Here is a 21446-nt window from a genome sequence, read left to right as displayed (position 1 = left end):
ACGAGCATTGAGTAGCGGTATATTTTTTAGTTTTAACCGATTAAGAACAGTAATGAGTAGGATTAGGAACAAACTTTGTAAAGAAAAACGAGGCTTTAGATATTAATCATATTATTGCTTTTCTAACTGTACACGCACAAACATGTACATAAATATGGTTGGAAAAGATTACTACCCGAATTGACTAGGCCAACCCGGAAGTTACATCCTACCTATGGATCTATAAATCAGAAAATAAAACAAACACTAATGCTTCGTTTGGTTGAAGGAATAAAAAAATTAATGGAAGAGATAAGAGGAGGTATGGATGAGATATCTCTAGAGAAGAGAGGGTGTCTTTCCCATTTTATATTTGGTTGAATGGAATGGATAGTAAAAGATATTTTTTTCTTGTTGGGTGGGAAGGAAGGAAATGAGAGTTCTTATATTATTTTTACCAATATACCCTTTTATATGAAATTATAAAAAGTAGATATTTATTTCAAAATTTTTGAAAAGGTTAAAATTGTAAATTATTAATACATAGATAGTTATGCCTTCTTTTTCTCCTCTCTTCCCCCAAAAGTGGGCGGATAGAAAAACATAAAGGAAGGAGGGATGAAGCATCCTTCCTTATTTCCTCCCTTTTTTCTCTTCCCTCCAACCAAACATAGCATAAGTGTTGAAAGCGAATGTGGGAGGATTTCCTTGACTAAATTTTTGCAAATGTGGGAGGATCTCTTTGAAGATTGGACAAATCACAGGGGTGTAACTGAATTAAACCTTTTTTTTTTTTTTTTTGTAGTATTTGTTTTAATAATTTATTTATTTCAGTCACCCACAAACACATGATTTTGAAACCTCTAAGTAGTATTTGAGACAGGGATATTTTAAGTGATATTTTTACTATTATATTTAGCATTAATTGTAAAAAAAAAAAACCCCTACTCAACTTCCCCGCATTTTAAATCCGTCCCTTTTAAGTATTGAAAGCGTGCAGGGACGGCGTTAGTTAAGGTGTTGTTTGATAAAACTGAAGATTAAGTATTGAAAATTTTAAAAGTTGAATTTTAAGTACTAAAGTTTATAAGCAATAATTAAAAAATAAATGTTTTTTGAAATATTTTTTAATTTTCAACTATCAACATTCAATGATAATTGATATCTTTGTTACTTAAAATTTTATCCCATTTTAAGTGACTCCTATCCTTTTGAGTGGTATTCAAATTGTATTATTAAACACACTTAATTGCAGCGTTAAATTCTGAACGAATTAAGCGCTAAATTTAATTATTAAACTAACACCATAGACCTAATTTGAGAGATGGAGTGAAATGTGGGTCACTAATTTGAACATCAAATTTATTAGGTATTCCTTGGGTATCATTCATTAAGCTGGTGGGTTTTAAAAGTATGGAGGAGCCCTCCAAATTGCTGGGTGAGTTTATTATTCAAAATATTCATTCAATTCAATAGTTCAGAGAAGATTATATTTAAGCATTTAAGCAGTGGGTTTTAAATAAAAAAAAAAATAGTGATTGAGTTTTTCTTACCATTAATCATACTCTTATGGAGTATTTATTAATATAAAAAAATAGTTCCCCATTTCTTCGGACTCTACTAATATTATTTTTTAGACAAAAATACATTTTTAAATTATCTAATTTTTCTTCTTCTCTCCTATTTTAATCGAGTATGTGTGGTTAGTTACGTGATAGGATAATTCATTCACAAGAGATAGATGGATTCGGAAAAAAATAAAAGGAAGAAGAAAAAAAAAAAGAGCTAGAAAAATATCCAAAAAGAATTAAAAGAAAGGTAAAAAAAAAAAATCGAATATATATTTCTTCCTTTTTGTTTTTTCCTATATATATATGTTTTTTTTTTTTTTTTTTTTTTTAATTTTTACAATTATCCTTGTATAAATTGATTTTTAAAAAAAAGGAAATAAAAGAAAAGGAAATAATTCCTTCACCAAAAAAGAAATATATGCGTGTATAAAACTAATTTTGTATATATATATTTTAAATCTCAGAATCTATCTTGTTCTTTTTCGGATTTTTTTTTTTTTTTTTTTCAAATTCTATTTATTGTGATCACATTAGTTATTATTATTATTATTATACACATATGTACACATCTTTATATAAATCGATTAAAAGAGGAGATAAGAAAAAAGACATAATTTAAAAGAATATTTTTGTCTAAAAAGTAATATTAATAGAATTCATAAAAATAAAAACTTAAAGTAATTAATGTATTCAAAACGAATCAATTCTAATTGACAATTGTGAATAGGCAGTCACTTTCGCGATTGTAATTAACATTCCTATTTTCGTTTTAACCAAGTAAGAACAGTAATGAGTAGGATTAGGAACAAACTTTGTAAAGAAAAACGAGCTTTAGATATTATTAATCATATTATTGCTTTTCTAACTGTACACGCACAAACATGTACATAAATATGGTTGGAAAAGATTACTACCCGAATTGACTAGCCCAACCCAGAAGTTACATCCTACCTACCGATCTATAAATCAGGAAATAAAACAAGCACTAAGAATCATGACGCACTGTTCTATGGGACCCACCGCAATCTACTGCATCATCATCACTTAGATCACGTTGTCAAACTGCACACAGCTCCTCTACCGTCCATCATCATCAACTCCCCTTCCACCAGCCGTCCGATTCACTCTCAGAAAAAATTACTCTTGTAACATCTACTTATTTACTTTTTAACTGTCTTTTATTGCGCGAGTCCCGATGACCTCTCTTCACACCTTTTCAGTGTCCTGTTTCGTTCTCATGCAGAAAAAAGTAGACACCACTCACTTAATTCGATACAAAGCTCGAGAATCTGAGTCAGTAATCAGTATTCTATAGATTTCTCCGCCTCACTCACTCTCTCTATATCTATCTTTCTCTCTCTTAACTGTACCCTCATTTCTGTCACTCTCTGCTGTTGTTCAACACCATTTCCAGCAATCGCCTCAAAACTCTGTTCTCTGCGGCTTAATTTCGCCGGAATCTGACATCAACTCCGTGAATTTCACCCGAATCTGAGTCCCGGTTTTCTCTCTTAAGCTGCTTTCAGGTCCAATTGCTTCACGCGTGTTTTTCTGCTTTGCATTTTTTTGGATTTTCCTGGAAAATTTCCTGACCACTGTAGTTGTTTATCAGTTTCCATCATTTTTCTTTTCCAGGAAAACTCTGATGCTGTTGCCTTCTTTAACTTCGGTACCCCAATTTGGTAAACTTTGTTTTTTTTTTTCTTTTTCTTTTTTCTTTGTTTTTTTTTTTTTTCTTTTACTTTCAGTTTCTTCTTTTGCTTTTTTGGGGATTTTTGGTAAACGTGCATAATTTTGCGCTCGGTAAGTCTTAACCTTTCTTAGATTACGATATCTACTTGTCTGAACATCATATGTTAACTTCTGCTATATATGGCTCATTCTCTCTCGAAATATATATATGTTTATGTATGTATATGTGTGTATTTTTGTGCTGTGTACCATATGTATGTTTTGATGGTAAGAGAATAGAGTGATTTATCAATGGGTTTTAGTACAGAATATCTAGGAAATTTTAGTGAGCTAATGGAAGACTTGTGAGTGGTACTTTTAGAAAGAGGATGTGAATCTATGGATATATATGATGATTTTCAGTACTGTAAAATTTGGGGTTCTCCAAACAGTTGGGTTAGGCTGCATGTTATTATTATCAATGTAATGTTAGTGAAGTTTGGAAAATTCTATATTGTCGTACACCATGTTATTTTGAAAACTTGACATTGCATGTGATAAATGTAGTTTTCTATTTGTGTCTGGCTAGAAAAAAATGTTTATATTGCACCATTTGGTAGTTTCTTAGGGTCTTGTGGTTACAAAGGCGGTGGATTAGATATAATTTTTTATGAAAATTGGAAAAAATTTACAATCTTTTCATTCTACCTAACTTAGAAATCGTTACCGATGTAGTACCTAGATTCTTGGCTGACACCATTTATTTTTGTTGTTACTAATCTAAAATGTGCCTAGTGGACAATGCATTGCAGGTACAGAAACTGACACCATTTACTTTTTTTCCTTTCTGCTGGAGGATCAAGAAGGTTGAGCTAGCTTGCTAAGCAATCATGAAGGGAAGGCATTTACATAATAGCACACATCCATTTGATGCATTTCGTAAGTGTGATTCACTGCCTCCTTTAGCTTCACTTTATTCTTTTTTCTTTTCTTTTTTTTTTTTTTTCTTCATTATGTTTCATTTGCATAGATACCCAAACAGATTGATCTGAGCTTTCTTAGGACTCATCCAAACCTATAACCTCGTCAGATTTTGCTCGTCGTGATTGAAGCTCTGTCAATACAGAATTTTTTCAAGGATGAACTTGCCGGAACTCTTTGAATTACCTTGGTTAAATCGACGTTTTAAATTAGTAGATGGATCCTAGTCCTTAATCTACTTATTTACACCACATAAAATTTTCTGTTTTAAACTTCCATGCAATCCTATCAATACTTTGACACAGCAAAATAGAGACTCATTTTTAATTGCTATCGAAGACAAAAAGAAATGGGTTCAATTTCATGAAAACAAATTGCCCTTTAATCTTGCAGTTTCGGCAAAACATATACAATATTGTTTCTGTTTTACGATTCTAACTTCGTTCTTGATGGCTGCCAAACAGCTTTTGAGACTTTTCATTATGGTTCATGGAAACCTGTGGAGCGCTTAAGAATTAAGGATGGGGCTATTGCCATGCATTTGGTAGATAATGAAGTTGAAATTGTGGAGAATATTCCCATGTCAAACCTCAGAATAAGGTCGAGGAAAGCAATTTTGTCTGATTGCACCTGCTTTTTGAGGCCTGGACTTGATATTTGTACACTTGTGACCCCTCAGCATGAAGAAAATTCAGGCGAAGAGGAAAACCTGGAGCCTGTAAGTAACTATTTATTTTAGTTAGAGCTGCATTACTGGTGCTTTGAATATGCTATTGTATGACTTAATACGCACTACACATTACTCTCTCTTTCTCTCCTTTTGGGATAGGTAATATGTTGCTTCACATTATACTGAAAGTTGGTTGTACTACTTGTATTCCCATGCAATAGATCTTTTAGACTTACACACATTTCCACAGAATTTCTAATTTCTGATTGTTGAAGTAATTTGTTGAATGGTACATGCCCCCTTCTTTTTCCCCTCAGAAAAAATTCAGATAAAAAAGGCAATTTTTTTTTTTTTTTTTTTTTTTTTTTCATTTTCTGAAAGCTGCTAGGCCATTAGGCTGCAACCTACATGATATATTGTTTGTGCGTGTGTTGTGCCGGTAATTCCTTTCCCCATAATGTCTTCATCTTTTTTATGAACATTTAATCTGGCAGTTTGTGTACTTTTGAGATCTTTGCATCTCTTACTTTGACTGTAACAATCTATTATTGTTCTTTTAGCTTTTCACTTTATCGAACAAGAACCATTTTATGTTAACATCCTCTTGGCACAATACATATTCTGGTGCTGGAGTAAAAGGCCAAGAGGATACTTGTACCTGTTTTTTAGATAAACTAAAGAAATTCCTTTAGGTGCTGGTAATAGAATTCTACTTCTTTATCACATAAGATGATTTCCAAGAGAGGGGAAACATAAATATTGAAAAAAGAAAACATAAATATTGAAATGCTACTACCACCAAACACGTCAGAATAGTAAAAAATTATCTCACACCTGAGATACTCTAGAAAAATGATTTTCCTGTTGACATATCACTTTAACTGGAACGTGCTTAGCTTACATCTGCGCTTTTATTATTTTTTTGTACATGTTTTTTCAGAAGTATTCAAGTATACATGTTTGTTTCTGTATGTATTGAGTTGTTGAGAGTGGTAATTGCCATATTTATTCACTTTCTGATATAGGTCTGGTTCGATGCTAAAATAAAATCCATCGAGAGGAAGCCTCATCAATCTAAATGTGATTGCCAGTTTTACGTCAGCTTCTATGCTTCCCAAGGCCCTCCTAGTATGTCAAAGAAATCGCTTAGTAAAGAGATCAACATGGTGCAAATTGATCAAATTTCCATCCTTCAAAAGCTTAAACATAATCCTTGTGAAAATGAGCACTACCGATGGAACTTCTCTGAGGACTGCTCTTCACTGCAAACTTTTAAATTGTTCACTGGTAAATTCTCATCTGACCTATCATGGTTAGTCGTTGCATCTGTCCTGAAGCAAATTGTATTTGATGTAAGATCAATACAGAACAGGATTGTCTACATAATTTGTGATGATGATCATGGCAAGCGTCCATTGAAGTCTGGTAAGCATTCAAATTCTATAAATTTCAAATTAGAGGATGGAATTTTGATCCCTATCCTAGTTCCATTTGTTCCCGTTCGTTCTCCTGAAGAGGGATCTGATTCTGACATGCATGACGTGGGACCATTGTCCATATATGATCTAATGGACTTGAGGCGCTCCAAGCGGCGATATGTACAACCTGAGCGTTACTTGGGTTGTGGTGATTTGTCAGAGTCGGATATAAATGTGGCTCGGACAACAGGGATATGCAAGCCTTTGAGATGGGAATATGAAGAAATGCCGTTGGCTTTATCAATCCAGGCTGATCATGCATATTACTCAGGCAAGCATGTTGATAAAGATGATTCCTATGAGAGTGTCAGTTGCCAAAATAAGATCAGATCAAGAGAGGTCAAGTCGGTTTTAGCTGATGGAAGAGAGCATGAATCTCAACTTGCTATTGTTCCTCTGCCTGCCGAAAATGATCTAATGGTGGTCCATGAAGAGGATCCTCTTGATGCTGAAATTCCAAGCAATCATTCAGGAGCAATTGGTGAATTATTTTCGAAGTATCAACGCATAAGAGATGCCCGTGCAGCATATAAAGAGAAACACTCCGAGGTAAAATATCTGGAAATTGGAGATGGGTGGGATGGGAAGAAATCACATAAAAAATACCCAGGAAAAACATATTCTTCCATCCGAACACAAATTGAGAGTTACGATGATTCAAGAACTTCCAGAAAGAGATGCTTCAGTGCAGGTATGTATAGGGACTTAATAAGAAAATGCATGAAGAACATTGAATCCACAATGAACAAAGAACAGCCACTGATAATTGATCAGTGGAAAGAATTCCAAGCAGCAAACTTCTTGGACCACGGGAATAGTAATGACATGGCCTCAACGGACAATAATGAAGAAAGCTCAGAACTTGAAATGTTGTGGAAGGAAATGGAACTTTCTCTTGCATCAACTTATCTTCTTGAAGATAATGAGGTAAGATCTCCAAATTTAAATCAGGGTCTGATTCATAACTGATATTATACATGGTTGATGGATTTTCTAGTGGAAGGTTGTAAGGCTCTTGGCTTGTCATTTGCACCATCCTTAACATTAGATGTTTGGCTTTAGATGCAAAAAAATTGAAAGCACAATCTTGAAGCTTTAGCCATAGATATTAAAAATTGCTTCAAAATATAAGGAATTTAAATATACTAATAGATGATTTCATCATGATGGAATGATTTTTCAGGTTTCCAACGTTGAAGTCCCTGCTGAAGATGTGGAAGAATCAAGTAAACACAATGGACAAGTTTGCCGACATGAATATAAACTAAATGAAGAGATTGGAATTGTGTGCCAATTATGTGGTTCTGTGAACACTGAAATTAGAGATGTCTGCCCACCCTTCGTAAGTCCATCTTGTACCTACAAATTCAAGTTTTTAATTTACACCTACTGCTTTTATAATAGGCCTTCTGAATTGTTGTTGATGTCTCTTGACATTCTACCAATGCTACATATGCTGGATATGGAGTAAAGAAATGACACATAACTGTAACTTAAATGCACAATGCTTCTACCAAATATAATTTTTTATCCTTTTATTTTATTTATTTTTTATGTTTATATGGAGATAAACACTTCGTTTAGGCTCCATTTGGATTGAAGGATTTAAAATGAATGGGTGTAGGTTCAATTGTTTAAGGAGTGTCGCTTAAAAATAGATTTAAATCATTTAATAATTTAGATTGAAGTTTTAACTACACGCATAGATTGATTTGAGAACCTTAAATGTAAGAATTTCATATAACAAGGTGCATAGAGTCCAAGGGGAAATCACCAGATAAACCACCCCATAAATTAAATAGGCTGAGCTGAGTTGGGGTCGCGTGTAAGTCATGCATAGAATATCTGAAAAAAAAGGGTGCATAGAGTTATTTAATTTCCATTCCGGCAAATATTATTTGCACAAGGACTATGAAAAATCATCTCCCCCGAACCTTGAATCCAACGTCCCGTTGGGCTCCTTATCCAAGTTCCATAGCCAATCTTTATTTATATTCGAATCCTTTCATTTGAACCCTTTCATTTATCCAAATGTACTGTTATATCCACAGTTTAGGAGTTACAATTTTTTTCTTTTCTTTTTCCATACAATTATTAAGTGGACCGTTTCCTTAATCTCCTAGTTGGGTCCACGAAGTAGTAGGTCCTTACCCATGCGTATTCATCTTCTACCTTTGTGCTTGGGGAGCATCTAATGAATATATATGATCCTTATGACTCATTTTTCTTGTTTATTTGTGTAGTTGCAATACCCAAGCTGGACGAAAAGCAGGGAACCACAAAGCAAAGAAGATTCTGAGCATAATGAGGAGGATGCAAACCATGATTTTATTTCCATACCTGCTGCTTCTGACATGCCCTTATCAGAAGGGAACGACAATGTGTGGGTTCTCATACCTGATCTTAGAGAGAAATTGCGTTTCCATCAAAAGAGGGCATTTGAGTTTCTGTGGCGGAACATTGCTGGCTCTATGGTACCAGCACTGATGGAACCGGCATCCAGAAACCGAGGCGGATGTGTTATTTCTCACTCTCCTGGGGCTGGGAAAACACTCCTCATCATTGCATTTCTTGTGAGCTACCTGAAGTTATTCCCAGGATCAAGGCCTTTGGTCCTTGCTCCAAAGACAACACTCTATACCTGGTACAAAGAAATAATTAAGTGGGAAATTCCAATTCCAGTTTATCAAATCCATGGTGGTAGAACCTACAGAGGTGAAATCCTAAGGCAGAAATTGAAATTATCTCCTGGAGTTCCAGGACCCAATCAGGATGTTATGCATATTTTGGACTGTCTAGAGAAAATACAGAAGTGGCTTTCGCAACCCAGTGTCCTCCTCATGGGTTATACTTCATTTCTCACGTTGACGCGAGAAGATTCAAGGTTTGCTCACAGAAAATACATGGGCCAAGTCTTGCGGGAATGTCCGGGGCTCTTGATACTTGATGAAGGGCACAATCCAAGAAGTACTAAATCAAGGTTAAGAAAGGGTTTGATGAAAGTTGATACAGGGCTGAGAATTTTACTCTCAGGTACATTGTTCCAGAATAATTTTGGTGAATATTTTAATACCCTCAGCTTGGCAAGACCAACCTTTGTTAGTGAGGTATTGATGGAATTGGATCCAAAGTTCAGGAGGAGAAAAAAAGGTGCAAAAACACGCTTTTCACTTGAGAATCGAGCAAGAAAATTTTTCATCGATAAAATCGGGAGTAGGATCAATTCAAACATACCGGGAGAAAGACTGCAGGGTCTGAATATATTGAAGAATCTGACAAGTGGATTTATAGATGTACATGAAGGTGGAAGCTCTGACAACCTTCCTGGTTTACAAATTTACACCCTAATGATGAAGTCAACAACTATTCAACAGAAAATTCTGGTAAAACTTCAAAATCAAAGGCCTGTATACAAAGGATTTCCACTAGAGTTGGAGCTTCTGATTACTCTGGGATCAATACATCCTTGGTTGATCAGAACTACAGAATGTGCCAAGCAATATTTCGGCATTGAGGAGTTGGAGTCTCTTGAAAAATACAAGTTTGACCTTAAAATAGGTTCGAAAGTGAGATTTATTATGAGCCTTGTGCCTCGGTGTCTAATCAGGAATGAGAAGGTTCTGATATTTTGCCACAACATAGCTCCCATTACTCTATTTCTAGAGATATTTGAGATGTTCTATGGGTGGCGGAAGGGTGAGGAAGTTCTGGTCCTCCAAGGTGACCTCGAGCTCTTCGAACGGGGAAGAGTGATGGACAAGTTTGAGGAACCGGGAGGGGCTTCAAAGGTACTGCTGGCCTCCATTACGGCTTGTGCTGAAGGTGTTAGTTTGACAGCAGCATCGCGGGTGATCCTGTTGGATTCGGAGTGGAATCCCTCCAAGAGCAAGCAAGCAATTGCACGAGCTTTCCGGCCTGGTCAGGCGAAAGTGGTGTATGTGTATCAGCTGTTGGCCACCGGCACACTCGAAGAAGAGAAGCACAGTCGGACTACATGGAAGGAGTGGGTTTCGAGTATGATATTCAGTGAGGAACTCGTGGAAGACCCTTCTCACTGGCAAGCAGAAAAGATTGAAGATGATATTTTAAGAGAGATTGTAGAGGAGGACAGAGCCACATTGTTCCATAGTATAATGAAAAATGAGAAGGCTTCTAATGGGGTGGTCAGAGGTACAGAGTAACTTATGTATGGTAATAAACTTATGTATGGTAATAAAGTAACTGTAGAAACCTGTTATGTACTCGGTTTTATAAAGTTGAGAGTAAACTGCAATGTATGTCATTTGATCGGTATCTTTTTATAATGTATCTTAGATTTTTCTCATAACATTCAACCTTTAAGGTGTGCCCAACCGTCAATGCAAGCACTCATTCTTATGTGTGTTTGATGAAGGAAACAGTTTTTATGTGTTTTGAGAATTAAAAATAATTAAAAAAAAGGTACAAAAATTTGTTTAGTTGACACTTTTTGAAAATTCAAAAATGAATTTTTTTGTTTGTTTGTTTGTTTTTGAGTTCTTAGATTTTTCTCATTACATTCAACCGTTGCTGGGATGATCCCAGGTGTCCTGTGGAATACAAGTATTGAAAACTATATATGTTGTATAAAACAGGGGATTCATTTTTTACGAAGACTAATGATATTAATACTTTTTTTTCTTTTCACTAATGATGTTAATAATTATGGTCATCATCAACAATCCGTAAATCTTAATACTTGTTTAGCTAGTGCCGAATGATAGAAGGGATGATTGATAAATCAAATTTAATAGTGCGTTAAGTACGAAATTATGTATATATATTTGTATATATATTTTTAAAAAATGATGAAATATGTTCAACTATTTGATTTATTTATTTTATATTAAATTCTGATTTATAGCTCAAACAAAATAAAGAGTTATCAAAAGAAAAAATAAATGATTTTTAACAAGTGATTAAAAAAATAAAATAAAAAATGTACAATAAAAGAATTGGGTGGTGAATCCTAAATCATGCTAGAGCATAAGCATGACACCCACTTAAATAAAAAAGAGGTGTGAAGATTAAATGTATTGAATTGTTTATTAGGTTCGCCTAATTAGAAGAAAGGTAATACTATCTTTGTCCCATATTAGTAGTTAATTATTTTATTTTTAAATCTCCCAAATTAGTTATCCACTTTGAAAAGACAAATCGAATAAGTTTTTTCTTTCCATCATTATCTTTTATATTTTCAAAAAAAATTCAAACTTGATAACTATATATATTTAAACTAAAAAGGACGAGTTGGTAATATTAAAAGGGGATAATGCATGAATTTTTAAAAACTCTAATTTCCAAATATGTTTTTTTTTTTTCAATAATTAATTACTATTTTTATGCTAACCCTTTTTGAGTCTCTCATTATATATAATTACTATACTAGCCTCCTAACTGAGAAACCAGTGAAAAAAGTACTATAATCTGGTTCTCTCTCTAAAATTATTTGTTTTTTCATATCTCTATTATCTATTTCGAAGTATTGGGTTGTTTTTTAAATAAAAAAATAAAATCAGATGAAAAAAAAGTATAATCTGAAAAAAAATAATTTTCAATAATTTTTTTTTTTTTTATCTGAAAAATTAGAGCAATACTTCGAATACAAAGAATACGGATCTGAAAAAATTCAGATTTCAACTTCAAACATTTAGATATGGACTTTTGTATATAGAAAAATTTAGGATTGGAACTTCAAATATTTAGATATGGAATTTTATAAAAAATAAAATTTTAAAGTGAGATGGAACCGTAGAGATTAAAAAAATAAAAAAAAATTAGTGAAAAAAGTATTATCAGATCCCTATCCTTTATTTCGAAGTATTAGGTTGTTTTTCAAATAAAAAAAATAAAATCAGATAAAAAAAAGAGTATAATCTGAAAAAAAATTTATAGTACTTTTATCTTTTTATTTTATGATAATTTTTTTTTAATATGAAAAATCAGAGTAATATTTGGAATACAAAGAATACGGATTTGAAAAAATTCAGATTTGAACTTCAAACATTTAGATATATATTTTTGTAAAAAAGAAAATTTTAGTGTTGGAACTTCAAACATTTAGATATGGAATTTGTAAAAAATAAAATTTTAAAGTAGGATAGAATCGTGGGGGTTTATGAAGTTTCCAGTTACGAGGCTAGTATAGTAATTATATATAATTAGAGACCCAAAAGAAAGTTAGCATAAAAATAGTAATTAATTTTTAGAAAAGAAAATACACACATCAATTACTAAATTAGAGACTAAGATTCCAGGAAGTGAAAGAAGCATGAGTTTAGTTATCATAAATAACTTTCAGGGAAAAAATTGTGTGAGTTTGAATAGAATGAAAGTTACAAGAAAATATTAATTTATTTAAATCTTTCTAATTTTCATTAAGCAGGATAATAGCTCTAAATTATTTTATATCCAATAAATAATTTTTGTGTGTGCTTTGTAAATAATAATAGCAAGACCACTATACTATTATTTAAAAAAAAAAAATTTCCATTATTTTAAAGACATAAAAAATTGTACTAGTATAAAGAAAAAAATTGTGACTGCTTTCTTAAAAATTTTCTTTTTCGTTTAAAAAATGTCTAGTTTATTTTCCATTTAACCAAACGCAACATAGAGACAGTTAGAAAAAGACTGCCCTAACATCGAGAACGGCGGTTTTGTGAAGAACGACGAACATGGCAACGACGGACTCTCATAATCCCAACAGAGCCTTAACGAACACTCGTTTTTCCGATCTCGAACCCCCACTATCTGAACCGATTCTCCAAGCCCTAACCCAATCTGGTTTCGACTTCTGCACGCCGGTTCAGACCGCCACCATCCCCTTGCTCTGCCGCTTCAAGGACGTCTCCGTCGACGCCGCCACCGGTTCCGGCAAAACCCTAGCTTTCGTCGTCCCCCTGGTCGAAATCCTCCGCCGCTCCTCCACTGCCCCCAAACCTCAACAGGTTCCTCCTCTCTCTCACACACACAAACAGACACACACATACTTAACAGAGGTAATTTGAAGATGTCACATAATATGTGAAGCAGTAGCATAGGATGAGTTCAGCTGTTTAATAATAACTTTAATGTTCTGGAAGTGCTATTAGTTGTGAACAGTATTGTTGTATGTAATAGTGTACTGTTTTTCTGCGCTGAATTCAAAATACACCTTAATTTATCAACAAAAAGAAAAGTTCATTGTTCAATTTAGTATCCTTCGACATGATCTCTTTTTGAACGACGAAGCGAAGAGTGGAGGCACTTGAAGAAGGAGCTTGCGCCAAATCGTTATGCCTTTCGGCCTCCGGCATGGAGAGGTTCCCTTTTGGTGCCTATTTTGCTACCTAGACTGACTTGGTATTTCTTTATTGCGATATTAAGCGTGTGCCAATCTACCCGGAAGTGGGATTCGACTGTTATATTCTGCGTTCGGGCCAGTTTTGTAAAAACCTCTGTGTGTTTTTTTCTTTTCTTTTCTCTCGCAAGTTTGTGCAGAAGCTGCCAAGACATTCTCATTCATTAAATTTGGAATATGTAAACGTGTTTTAGAAAAGTGCGTAGAAACAATAGGCAAGGGAAGCAACAGAGAGCCTCATTCTTTCTAGAGGAAATTGGTTCGACTTCCTTCTGAGCCAAGGTCAAAGTCTCTTGGGGGCAGAGTTTTTGGTGGCTAGAAAGATCGAGATGGTAGTTGGCTTGCTTACTGCAACAGAAAGTCTCACGCAGTATATTGCCCTATGTGCGGTTACCTATAAGAGCTCAGAGCGTGAGAGCCAAGACTTGCTCAGTGTTCTCCAAGTTCTTAGTGAACCGTCTCAAGAAGCTTATGCCAAACTTAATTAGTGAGAACCAAACTGCATTTGTAGTTTGCTTAGCCATTGGACAAATAGTACAATCTGGTAGTCAAATCTCTCTCGGCAATAACGGAGAGATTGCTACCTGGCTGGAAAATAACGAATAGTGTCGGGACCCTCCATAGCATCGGGGCGCAATTTCGGGTTTTTTTCTGTGTTGTTTGTTTGCGGCCCCTAGCGACCGGATGTTGTCAAGTGGAAGTTCCCCCTCCATGACTGAGGTCAAGCCTCGTCTGAGCTATCTAGAGGAAGGGTCAAAAAATGGTCCACTATCTTCCACAGGCCTCACGAATATCTGCAGGAGTTAGTGATGCGACAGTTGCCTAAGATGTGACCACTGTCTATCACTGAGCAGTCCTCATTCCTTATTTTTTGCAGTAAGATAGATTTAGGACCACAGTTGGTATTTGACTAGGGATCTTCTCACACTTATTCTGTAAGTGGACATTGGAGTTATACACTAAAACAGATGCTTCACTTGCATGATATTAAACTTTGCCACTACAGTACTACTTCGAAGATCTTTGTTTGCTTAGTTGATGAAAATCACTTTGTTTGATTGCAAGAAAGTAAGATTAAGTGGTCAATTTTGATGGGACGTTTGCTTCTTGTTTATTATTAATATACATTCCTTCCTTGAATATAAAATGGTTGCTTATATTATTAGTTCTGATTTTTTTAGCTTGCACTTTGCTTCTTGTGCAGGTGATGGGCATAATTATATCTCCCACAAGAGAGCTGTCATCACAGATATATCATGTTGCCCAGCCTTTTATTTCAACACTGCCAAATGTTAAGTCCATGCTTCTTGTTGGGGGAGCAGAAGTAAAATCAGACATGAGGAAAATAGAGGAAGGAGGAGCAAATATTTTGATTGGCACACCTGGGAGGTTATATGACATAATGGAACGTATGGATATCTTGGATTTTCGCAACCTTGAGGTAACTGGTCAATGATTTTTCTCGATTATTTTCCTGTAAAATACGCATTTTCAGTGAACGAGTCTCTTAAAATTTAGTAAAATGTTGGAAGTAAATGATACCAGCCTCAATTTACCACTTGTTGGTAAAAAAAAAAAAAAAAAGGTTGTTACTATATATACACACACATATAATACTTATTTCTATCACCCAGCTTATCGTAGTTTTAAAGTCTAATATCATAGCATATGTTGATGATGATATTTGATGATTTAATTCTCATGATATTGTCTTAAGTTCTAATTTCATATGCATGCATAAAATGTGCTCCTTGGATTGGATTTTACTTATTGAAAGAAGATAAAAGGAATTAATTGGGAACCTTTAAAAATACACTATGACTTATTGGAACATTGATTGTGATAATGGTTGTTCATCTTCATATTGGCCATATTGCACAGGTCCCATGTTATTTTATCATTTTATTTATTGAGGACAGTTAGCAAATTTACGATTTTATTAAAATTTTCCAAGTTCTTATATCATGCAAAAAGTCTGTGTTTATGAATAATGTTGCTGGTTGGCAGATTTTGATTTTAGACGAGGCTGATAGGCTGTTGGATATGGGATTTCAGAACCAGATAACATCCATTATATCTCGCTTACCAAAGCTTCGCAGAACTGGTCTTTTTTCAGCTACTCAAACTGAGGCAGTCGAAGAGCTATCTAAAGCAGGCTTGAGGAATCCCGTGAGGGTTGAAGTTCGAGCAGAAACAAAATCACTCAATAATTCACCTTCATCACAACAATTAGCCTCTTCAAAGACGCCATCAAGCCTTAACATTGAGGTATATACATCAGTATATACAGTTCAACCCTCAATTTATATATTAGGGTATCTGATTATGTTATTCATTTGTTTGAAATTGCTTGCCTGGATGATTCTTTATCTGAGATGAAGATGATAGTTTGTTAACAGTTGTTTGATTTTGCAGTATATTGAATGTGAAGCAGATAAGAAATCATCACAGCTTGTTGATTTCCTTATTGAGAACAAATCCAAAAAAACCATGATGTGAGTTAAGATGGATGCTTACTTAATGTTAGTTATTGCTTTGATTACAGCCAGTTGCAGATGGATGGTAGTTCCAACACAAGATTTCTTTTCTTTTGCAGCTATTTCATGACCTGTGCTTGTGTTGATTACTGGGGTGTTGTTCTTCCACGTCTTGTTGCTCTGAAGGGCTTCTCTTTAATCTCCCTTCATGGGCAGATGAAGCAGGTAGCTTTGTCTAGATTGTCGTGTTAGGCCTAGATCTAAAATTAGTATTTTATGGAATTGACTTTTTTACCATATCCCAACCAAATCATAATCTGAATCTCATATTTGTGTTTGCAAGAATGCAAGAGAAAAGGCGTTAGCCTTGTTTACATCTCTTTCAAGTGGCATTCTTCTATGCACTGATGTTGCAGCACGCGGACTAGACATTCCAGGCGTTGATTGTATAGTGCAGGTAGCCTTTTTTCTTTTTGCCTCAGCAATAGTACTGGTAGATTAGTAATTATCAACTACCTAAATGGTTTAGTCTATCATTTATTTCATGAGTTGTAGCTTATTGCATTTACATGTTTAGGTCCACATCTTCTTTAAAAAGTAAAGGACGGAACAACTGTTTTGCAGCATCATTTTGGTTCACATTTAGCGTTCAGTAGTCACATTTTAAATAAGAGGAGTACTCATGGATAGATTGCATCTTTTATAACTTGTTAAGGATTTAATATTTGAACTTACCATTTCTGATGTAAAATAAAATGGGTCAGAAAATCTTCTTGTTTACCTCCATAAAGCTTGAATATATAATTATAAATTGATAGTTTACGTTATACTGATTGTAATATTTGAAAGATTTAAGTACTACAAAATAGTTGTAGGAGTTGTGAGGCAACTATTGCTCACGATGAAAACAATGGAGATCAATTTTAGATCTTTGCCGTATTATTTTTACAATATTCTACAATTTCTCGTGTATTTTTTTTTTCCCTGAATGTGGAGATTTTATAAATAAGAATGTACATTACAATAATTTTAGAAGGCATACCTTCTTTTACAAAACATGAGCTAGAATAAGCCCATTTCCAATAGTCACCAAACAACATCAAATACATTATAATGAAAAAACAGTTAACAAATCATGTAAACTAAAATTGAGATATGCAAGCACATCCCAAATGACGGATTGAACAACATACTCAGCCTCATCTTTGCATCCATTGTGGAAGGCTGAGTTTCTCATTAACCATATCTTCCATATAGTAGCAGCAAAGAGAGCACACAAAATCTTGGACTTAGTATTATGTATGCTAGTTTGCACAACAAAACAATCCACAATTTCACTAAGAGAGCTGACCCTCGGCCACTGCAGGTTAATCAAAATGAACAGCTTACCCCAAATAGCTTTGGCATACGCAAAATTACAGAAAAGGTGGTCATTAGTATCTTCATACTCAAAGCAGTTGTGACAGATAGCTGTTAGGATAAATCCTCTCTTCTGAAGGTTAACCAGTGATAAATTCTTGTTATGCAAAATGATACTGACTCCCACTGAAACCCTTGGTCTGCAGCCTTTCCAACGGGGTTTGCTCCATTTAACTTTCTGTTTTTTAGCTCTACAAACATTCCATACAGATTTTAATGAAAAAAACCCATGCCTCCAAGAAATAGTATCAGTACCAGCCCTCAAAGCAATTCTGTGAATAGCAGTTCGAACCTCAACCGCATAATGTAAAGGTATACACCAATTTCCATCTGCTATTAAGACAGCCACTGTCTCTGCTCTATTAGTTTGCCTGAACATAGTAGCAACTGCTTGGATAAGTGGGTAAATTATGTGGTAAACTATCTATTTATCAATGATTAGGGATTATGAATTATATGTTCTTATTGGAACTGTAATATGGCATTCCCTATGGGTTTGTGTTTGCTTTTAACTTTGTTAGAGTTTTTAAGTTGATTTAGAAGTCTAATATGATATTAAAGGCTAAGACTATATGAAACTGTGTAGCACCGTTCACTTACAGTCTCATTTTGTTACATCCTTTTGACATATCTTTATGTGTCTCTGTATTGTTATGTTAAGAAGTTATGTGTTTCACATATTATAGAATTTGTAGCTCCATTTTCTTACAGCTAAGAAATGTTTTCTGTCTCTGTTACTTATGCAGTATGACCCTCCTCAGAATCCAGATGTGTTTGTACACAGAGTTGGCCGAACAGCTCGGATGGGACGACAAGGAAGCGCCATAGTTTTTCTATTACCAAATGTTGGTTCTGACATGTTTGATCTTGTGATAGTTTTTTCTAATTAATTAAGTTTTTTATTACTCTTTAAGAAGTGCTTCGTTTTGTTGAATCTAATTGTATTGTGTATGCCATATAGGAGGAATTGTATGTGGAATTCCTGCGCATAAGAAGGGTTCCACTTGAGGAAAGAAAATGCTCTGATAGTGCTTCTGATATTGTTCCTCTGGTGAGAAATACCCTTTTAATCGGGAATTTTTTTTCTGTCATGTTTATTAGTTCCCTATTATTGCTATAGGCATTCTTTCCTTTATTTAACCTGCTCTTTTGAATCAGAATTAAGATTTACTGATAGAGAGATAGATTGAGGATAGAGAGACATGCATGCTCCACGATGCTTAAGCTCATGAGCATGGCCTTTCCATGATATTGAACCTGGTCCCTAATTGTTGAAGTTTTGTATGGTTTGGCTTAGCTACAGGCGTAATAATTTACAATTATATTCCTGATTAACTACTTATACTAAAACATCTTAACATGGAGTGTAAATGATTGCCAACATGGTTCTTCATTCAGTAATTTCAGTAAATGACTGCCAATATGGTTCTTCATTTAGTATATATGGCTATAGCTGAGTTGCCAATATGGTTCATCATTCAGTTAATTTCAGTTGATTCCGTTTTATAGTCATAAATATATGGTCTTCCGTTTTACAGTCATTATTCAACTGCCAAACTCAATTGATTCCATTTTTTTCCTTTATATTTTTGTCTTTGGGTTTTGTTTTGGAGGAGGGGGTGGAGGAAGGAGAGGTTGGAAGAAGAAAATCATGACATGATTAGTACAGTATACCTGATTACTTTTCATGCTAGTAGTTTAGACTTTCTAACAAGTGGTATGTGATGTATTGCTACTTCTATTTATATATTTTAATGGAGGACGAGAGGGATAAGGAAGGAGTGAAAGGGAGGTAGAAGGGTTCAGTTATCTGCAACACACCATGAAGCTTGTAATAGAAAAGAATGAAGAAAGAGAATTGATGTGGCCGACATTCATACGGGATTAAGGCAAAAATGATGACGATGACACCATTAACTAATTAGTGATGACCATTACTGATTGATCATATATGAGAGTGATGACATATACCAACACTTAGTAACAAAATTTTATTGCCACACTTCCATTCAAATGTTTCTCTCTTACAATTTTGCTCTCTCCTTTTCCCTCATACGAAAGAGTGATCTTTACACTTCATATGATTGTTTGTCGTCCCTTGCTTTATCTATACCATTTTTTGAATTGATTTCTTTGTGGTATTTCACCTAACATCATATCACAACTGGTGAAAACTATCTCCTTCAGATACGGGGTGTTGCAAAAAGAGACCGTGATGTCATGGAAAAAGGAAAAAGAGCATTTGTTTCTTATATCCGTGCTTATAAGGAGCATCGTTGCAATTACATCTTGAGGTTATTTGCAAGACATCATGCTTTGCCTCATCCGAGAAATGTTAATGTTCTGTAGGATTTCTTTGTGTTTAACAATACATTTTACTATCTGCAGTTGGAAAGAACTTGAGCTTGGGAAATTGGGCATGGGATTTGGCTTATTGGAGCTGCCTTCAATATCTGAGGTAAAGCGCCACCCACTTTCTACGGAGGGTTTTACTCCTGTTGAAGATATCAATTTGGACGACATCAAGTTCAAGTAAGACACTTCTCAATCTCTTTACCAGGTATTACTTGAGCATTTAGAAGCCAATGACTGCCTGACCCCTGATATGCTACCAATCCGGCAGCTGTTATAGGGTTGAGACTATCACCTTTGTTTTCTACATTCTCAAGCTTTACTCAAATGGTTTTTTTTTTTTTTAAACTCGTGTCCCCAAAATTTAGGAGGGTCTTTTTCGACATAATTTTTGAGGAATATGCTGGCATGCTTATACCATTAACATACATTGGTGATGTTTGATGTCTTATTTTCTTAATATAGCTAATGCTTACTAGCTAGTAACATTGATTTTAGGGATAAATCTCGGGAGAAACAAAGAAAGAAGAAATTGCAAGCAAAGAAAGCTGTACAACAGCAAGAACAAAAACCCCGGAAGCCTAAACCAACCTCAAATGCTGCAGCTACTGTTGTGAGGAAGAAAACAGCCAAGCAGAGACGTACTGCTAATTCAATTGACGATGAAGAGGAGATGATGCGGGAATACCGTCTTCTGAAAAAGCTGAAAAGAGGATCTATTGATGAAAGTGAATTTGACAAACTAACGGGAATTGAAGAGTTGCTTTGAAAATGTTATTCATGCTCATACAGGGCTGGGGACTTTAGTGGCACTTCGGAGGGACAATTTAAGGGCAAGAAAACAGATGAATATATCAGGATGCAGCAAAAGAAAATCAAGGATATGTAAAATCAACTTATAGAGAGAGAGAGAGAGAGAGAGAGAGCCTCATCTCTTAGTTTTTGTTTTGGGGGCTAAGGATTAGCAAGTAAAACTTTTTTTCCCCCCCATAATTTTAACAAATAAAACTTGTGCCGCTTTATCTTCCTCCTCTTTATTTAATTAATTAATTTATTTTCTTTTTCATATGGAGTGTCGAATCCCTAGTTCTGTTATAATTTATCATTAGCAATGTATAACATATTCCATAGTTTTTTTTGTTGAGGTATCAAGATGAGTTTGTAACATTATGTATTCCTGTTTATGTAATGATCAATAAATTATGAGGTTCACCATTTTTGTTTTAGTTGTTATCTTGTGTTAATTTTCTACATTTTAATTACTGAATGTGTGGGTTGAAGATGTATGATCTCAAATTGCAATAGAATCTAAAAGCTAAAAAAGAAAAGAGAAGTAATATATCAAACGTGAAGATATATTTGTTGCAAGGGATGCTTGTCTCTGTCGGTCGGATTCAAATGGGAAGTAAAATGGGTATAAATGGATGGGTTATAAAAAATCGTTAATTGTTTAAAATTTTTGATTAATGGGTAAGCGTTTACCAGTTA

General features: G+C 34.5%; 2 protein-coding genes across 6 annotated transcripts; both read left to right on the top strand.

The window, feature by feature from the left end:
* The first annotated feature begins 2754 nt into the window (after window positions 1-2754).
* LOC132312440 (SNF2 domain-containing protein CLASSY 2-like) lies at window positions 2755-10679 on the top strand. 4 transcript variants are annotated; one of them, XM_059810812.1, is made up of 7 exons: window positions 2755-3076; window positions 3186-3232; window positions 4085-4160; window positions 4667-4920; window positions 5898-7277; window positions 7534-7692; window positions 8594-10679. In XM_059810812.1, exons 3-7 carry the CDS (start codon window positions 4112-4114, stop codon window positions 10529-10531), a joined length of 3780 nt encoding a protein of 1259 aa, XP_059666795.1. In that variant the 5' UTR covers window positions 2755-3076; window positions 3186-3232; window positions 4085-4111; the 3' UTR covers window positions 10532-10679. The 4 variants fall into 4 exon arrangements, with proteins under 4 accessions (XP_059666795.1, XP_059666793.1, XP_059666796.1 ...); XM_059810810.1 differs by having other exon boundaries at window positions 4034-4160; XM_059810813.1 differs by lacking the exon at window positions 3186-3232 and having other exon boundaries at window positions 4034-4160.
* A 2281-nt stretch (window positions 10680-12960) lies between these two features.
* Window positions 12961-21184, top strand: LOC132312439 (DEAD-box ATP-dependent RNA helicase 18). Of its 2 annotated transcripts, none has more exons than XM_059810809.1 (11): window positions 12961-13318; window positions 14915-15151; window positions 15718-15978; window positions 16126-16205; window positions 16307-16412; window positions 16531-16644; window positions 18353-18451; window positions 18568-18657; window positions 19794-19900; window positions 19995-20166; window positions 20457-20563. In XM_059810809.1, exons 1-10 carry the CDS (start codon window positions 13046-13048, stop codon window positions 20140-20142), a joined length of 1515 nt encoding a protein of 504 aa, XP_059666792.1. In that variant the 5' UTR covers window positions 12961-13045; the 3' UTR covers window positions 20143-20166; window positions 20457-20563. The 2 variants fall into 2 exon arrangements, with proteins under 2 accessions (XP_059666792.1, XP_059666791.1); XM_059810808.1 differs by having other exon boundaries at window positions 12964-13318; window positions 19995-20138; window positions 20457-21184.
* Window positions 21185-21446: the final 262 nt, after the last annotated feature.

The sequence above is a fragment of the Cornus florida genome, unplaced genomic scaffold (assembly GCF_030987335.1).
Source record: "Cornus florida cultivar Cherokee Brave unplaced genomic scaffold, ASM3098733v1 CherokeeBrave_3.0.0_Hap2_Chr06, whole genome shotgun sequence".
NCBI lineage: Eukaryota > Viridiplantae > Streptophyta > Magnoliopsida > Cornales > Cornaceae > Cornus > Cornus florida.
Note: the sequence above shows the minus strand (reverse complement) of the source record. Positions and strands in the feature narration are given on the sequence as shown.